The 5,652-nt window shown below is 52.2% G+C and overlaps 1 protein-coding gene across 1 annotated transcript in view; it reads right to left on the minus strand.

Moving 5' to 3' along the window:
* PTGES (prostaglandin E synthase) overlaps positions 1-5,652 on the minus strand; it is a 10,365-nt gene that overhangs the window by 1,057 nt on the left and 3,656 nt on the right. The window contains exon 3 of the mRNA XM_015594166.2: positions 8-50. Coding sequence (XP_015449652.1) covers positions 8-50 — 43 coding nt within the window. The remainder of the gene's footprint in view (positions 1-7; positions 51-5,652) is intronic.

The following is a 5,652-nucleotide window of genomic DNA, read 5'->3' on the forward strand; positions in this document are numbered from 1 at the left end:
GGCCCAGGAACAGGAAGGGGTAGATGGTCTCCATGTCATTCCGGTGGGCTCTGGGAAGGCCAGGAAGTGCAGTCAGCCAAGTGTCAGCTTTGAGAATGTCATGGGAGCTGGGGCCCTCGGCCCTGAAAGGCCCTGCACCCCTGGGGAGAATCTTAGAGGCGCCAGGCTCAAATCCACTCATGGCCAGAACAAGAGGCACCTCGGAGGTGGGAGGGACAGTGACTCCAAGCTGGCACCTGCCAGCGGCTGTGGAAGCAAAACCCCACTAATAGGCCAGGAGCCATGGGTTGCTGATTGGGGGTTCCTTACCAAGCCATAAGGCTCACTAGGACCCGATCCCTGCCAGTCTCCCCAGTTTTCCCCTCTGGACTTGGACCCCAGGTGGGAAAAGTGGGGTTCCGAGGGGTTGAGTGAGACCTGGGAGTAGCTAGGTCTGACTCAAGTCCATACTCTTTATGAAAGTCGCCCTCCTTCTAAATGCAGGTTCCTGGGCCCTGGTGGACGGGATGAGCTAGAGCCTAGAGCCTGCATCTGAAATCCACACCCGTCTCTTATTCTGTCCCATGGATGATAACAAGAACAGCTTCCACTCACTGGAGCCAACCAATTGCCAGACCCCGGCGAAGCTTTCCGTTTCGTCCGTGCTATCCTGCTGCTTCTTTTTGTTTGCTGAAAATAATCAAGTATGTGAGTATGTGTGGTAGGGGGCGGGAAGGCCTGTGTGTAGCCCTGCCATAAATAAATGACCAAGAAAGAAAACTCAACCACTTTGACTAAGAGTCAGTTCACATTTTCCATGACTCCTGCTAATGGGCGGCTTCCTTTAAGGGGCGGGGAGGTCGAGTCCCATAAATTAGAGACTGAGCAAGTGACCGAAGACATAGACAGCATGTTGGATGCTCACATAAACAGGAACCCAGTGCCCGGGCCATGACCTCCCCCAAGGATAGGCCACATGTGTGAGGCTCAGGGACTCTGCTGGAACCAAAGCCCCTTCTCCAGGCCTTCCAGCTGGAATGTGTGTCACCAGTGCCGGGCCAATGGGCCAGGCCAATGGGCCGGGCCCAGCCCAGCATCCCCTTTGGTAATCTACTCCAGAGTCCTCTCCTCTTCCCTCCCATTGCAAGAAGAGCCTTAGGCAAGAGCTATGGTATGTGGCCTGACAGAAAGGAATTGGCCCGGGCAGGGCAGGGAGGGGGCCTGGAGCAACCCAATGCTGCAGGAGCCTCTGCAGGGTGGGTGTGGTCAGGGAAAGGAGAAGTTTGCACTGCAGCCTGAATGATGACCGGCTGTCAGTGCAGAGGAAGAACCTTCCATGGAGAGTCTGGCATATGCAAAGGCCCGGAGGTGGGAATGAACATAGTGTATTCAAGGCATAGAAAAGTGAACTGCGAGGGTGGAGCATGGAGCAAAGGAGGGAGTGAGGCAGGATAAGAATGGGGAGAGGGGCCCGCGAAGCAGGAGAGAGTCTGGAATTTGGTCGAAGTGTACAAAAGCTCCCGTAAACCCAGCAGGGCCTGGACCTTTTTGGGTTCAAACTCAGGACCTGGCAATTGTGTCTCTTGTCCCTATATCCTCAAGCCCATACGAGCCTTCTTTCTACTTTTCTCCTAAATCTCGAACTTGGAGCCAGACACAGGGAAAGTAAGCCTCCAGCCGAGGGACAGACTGCTGGCTCCCAGGCCAGAGAGAGGCGGGCCCTGGCCCGATCCTGTCCACAGGGAAGGGGTGGGGGCGTAGGACTGGGGCCACTCCAATTCCCCAGTCAAGCAGGGCCCTCCCTTTACTTGTGAGTGATAGGGAGGAGGCGGCTAATGTGCCTCTGAAGTTGCCCCATCCTGCGGGAATGGCCTTGGGACAACCTATTTTAGATTAAGTCAGTGTGTCCCAGAATGTGGTTGCCTACCACAGTGGCTCGCGAGACGATGCCACCTGGCTGAGTGTTTCTGTCATGTGTGTTCTGTGCCGTTGAGTCAGCTCAAACTCCTGGTGACCCTATGGATGAGTCATGTCCACAATGTTCCGTCCTCAACAGCCCTGCCCAGCTCCTGGAGGCCTCGCCTATGGCTCTTCCTAGGAGACCGTCTCATATTTGGCCTTCTGGCTGCCAGCATTATGATTTTTACCAAAGAGCCCTGCCTTCACCTGACGTGCCTGAAGGACAGCTTCTCTTCTGTGATTTTTTGCCGCCCACAATGTTGGAGGCTTCCTTGGCTCTAGGAGGTGCACGCTTTAAGGAAAGGTATCTGAATGAAGGGGTTTCATAGACTAGTTGTGCCTTTCCTGACACTTTCACATAAGTACATAATTTTTGTCATAGTTATACATTTTTACCCAAAAGCTTCAGATACTTTTTACCCATTCATGCAGATACTTTTCCTTAAAGTGTATATTTATATTTTAAGAGTGAGTTGTTTTTTTTAGAAAGCAGTTAAGAGAATCGTTGGCCAAACCCCAAAGAGCAGGTGAGGAAGAGAAGTTGGTGAAACACGGGGCGGGAAGGAGGGGCGGGGGCGAGATGTGCCAGTCGGGGCTGAGAGGCGTTGGGGGCGGGGGCGGCCTTTGCAGGAAACCACCTAGTGGGTGCTGAGGCCATCTCCCAGTGAGTGAGGAGAGGCGGCTGGGAGCTCAGAAAAGCCCCAGAGCTCTGACCCTCGGCCCCTGGGGCGGGCCCGGCTCTTCTCTCCCCCCTCTGGCGCGTCTCAAACCACAGTGGGGGCCCCCACGAAGCTGCAAGTGGTGCCAAGGAGAGGGAGACATGGGGAAATGAGGGATGATGCAAGAAAACGTCCTCTCCACCCCAGGATCTGCATTGAGAGACACGGATGGAGTCACGTACCAGAGAGATGCTTGGGTAAAACATGTCATTCCAATAACCGCCGCTTTTTAAAGGTGAAAGTCATGCAAAGCAAATTCCCGCTAGACCGAACTTGCACGGGCTCCTGCAGCCGCGGGCCCGCCCCCTCCCCCGCAGCAGACATTGCAACACCAGCTGCATTTTATTTACAGTATCGGGTTATGGGCAGGGGAGAGGAGGCCCTAGTTACCCCCCAGATATCCTGGGCAGGGACAAAACGGACCTCTCCTCTTCCCTCGGCTCTGCTCTCCACCCACATTGGCGATTTCCTTGAGTTCAAGTTCAATACAACGGAAAAGGCTGCTTAGTTTTCAAGGCAGGTACAAAACAGAGTCGAATCGCCTTCGCACAGAGGGAAAGCGTCTAGGAGCAGAGCCCGCCGGGGCATAGAACGCTGCCCGCTGGTGAGTGGGTGCACCCCAAATTAGCCTTTGTCGTCATCGTCACCATCATCACCAGCCCAATCTGGGACACGCTTGTTAAAGCTAATTTCACCCTCTCGGTTTTGCCAGACTCGCGACCGCCCTCAGACGCCTCGGCCAAATTAATAAAAGAATCTTTTATGGAGCGGTGGGAGGGGCTTGCTAGGCTAGGAGCTGCTTATGCGGTTCCGCCTCGGTGCTAATTAGTTCCCTGGCCTCCGGTAAGTCTCCCTCCCTCTCTGGGCCTCCTTGTTACCTTCTCCCAAAAGGAACGTGTTGGACGTCTAAGGGACTTCGGGGGCTGAGATCTGGGGACCCAATTTCCTGACAAACCAGTCCACTCAGATTAAGTCTGCACACCTCCAAGTCGTCAGAAACAGTCCAAAGCTTGGGCAAGGGCTTGTCTTCTTTCTCTGGGACCAGATACGCTCTCTCTGCAGTTCCATATGCACAGACTCAGAATTTGGCCAAGATACACGTAGCCAGGAGATGGGTAGGCATCATGAAAAGCAGGTGGGTTTCTTCGTTTTCCTTGAAACCTGGCTCTTGACTACTAGCAGAGCCGGGCTCCCGGTCTGGCTCCAGCATGTGCTAATCTGCAAGGCAGATTTATCATCCAGAAACTGAGACCTGAGGGCCTTCCTGTTTGTGCGGAAGGGTGATGCTGACCGCGCTGCAGACTCTGGTCTAATATTTAACTGACATTTGCTTCCCGGGCATCTCCCTCTGGAACCAGGTTGCAGCCAGTTCTCTGGTGGCGGACCACAGCATGGGATTCTGAGGTCTGCACCCTCAAGCTTCCGAGTTATGTGAAGTCAGGAGGAGGAGGAGCCCAGGGGACCAGGAACCCCCAGGTCTGGCTTGGTCAGTCCCCAATAAATATCGATACATGGTAGGTCCCCAATAAATACTCACCAAATGACTATAAAACATTATCAGATAAGAGGTGCTCAAAAAAACTACTGAATTTCAACCATTTGAACATCAGTACTCTTTAGATGGTGGCTCATCATGATCAGAAAAGAAAATTATGATGGGTGGGTGGACATGTCCTTTGCTGGCATGATAGGTAAGCTTAGCTACACGGGACCACAGAACCCTGGGAGAAGCCAAACACATCCTCTTGGTGGCTGTGGTGAGCTGGCTCAGGCTCTCCAGGCATGGCAGCCTGCTTCTCAACTACCCATGTCCTTGTCCACTGCCCAGGGAATGCAGCCACCCAGGGGTGAGGGTGGGACAGGGGTCACCAGTATAGATTTGTGTATGGGTAAGGGTTTTGTTCAATAAAGCAAACTAGTGTTCAGCACACAGTAGGTGCTCACGAAATGACGAATGGGTGGATGGATAGAGGGCTGGACCTCAGACGAAGGACTACATACTGTAGTTATATTAGAAAAATTGAAATAGCAAAGAATTTCACCTCCTGCATTATACATTTCTGTAATTTTTAAAAGCCACACATATAGATATTATTTTCAGTGGCCAAGAAAACCATAAGAAAATAAGAAAGGCTTTCTTTTAATGAAATAGTCTTTACTGCAGAGTCCCGCCCATTTCTCTCTATGGTGCTCGGGAATGTGCTAAGGACTACGGGAAGGTTTGTCTCGGGTCTCACTCCTGTCCAGCTGCCCGCTTCTCCATCGAGCTTGGCTGACGACCCCCTCCCCCTGGGGGGGGCCACCTCCTCAGTCTCCACCCACTGGCGTGAAAGCCTCGAAACTGCCCAGAAGCCCCAGAAGCCCAACGTGGAGACTGCCCGACGCGAAATTAACATTCAGTCTCAGATGGATTTGGCACAGCCATTTTGTAAGAATCACTTTCAAGGAGTATTGACAGACATGGAAAATGCTCATGAAATAATGTCAACCGGAAAAAAAATCAGAACCCCAAATCGGGTGTGCAACGAACGCGTGCCTCACTTTACGAAAAATATTTAGACTTAGAGGACGAAGAGGAGACAGAGGAAAACGATTAGACTTGTGAGCGGGTTTTGTTCTTCTATGTATTGTCGACATCACTCAGAATGCGATGTTCCGATTTTTATACGAAGAAAAGTTGCGTTTGATGGACCGGGGGATGCTAAGTATGAGAAGACGTTCAACTTTGCTCAGAATAAAAGAAATGTGACATAAAACCAAAATGTGACGTAACTTTGTGATAAGACATATAACTATCTTAGCGGCGATGCATCCATCCAGGAGTGGATGTGCCGAGGGGCAGGGCAGGGCCGGAGAAGCACCGCACACGCCAGTGCTGCGTGTGGGTTTGTGCTGTTTGACGATATTTCTTACCACGTGGTGCCTCCTGCGGTTTTGAGCACACATACACGTGGAGGCAAATGAAAAGGGTTTGGATGCACTCTGTTCACCATAG

The sequence above is a fragment of the Pteropus alecto genome, unplaced genomic scaffold (genome assembly GCF_000325575.1).
Source record: "Pteropus alecto unplaced genomic scaffold, ASM32557v1 scaffold67, whole genome shotgun sequence".
Lineage (NCBI taxonomy): Eukaryota > Metazoa > Chordata > Mammalia > Chiroptera > Pteropodidae > Pteropus > Pteropus alecto.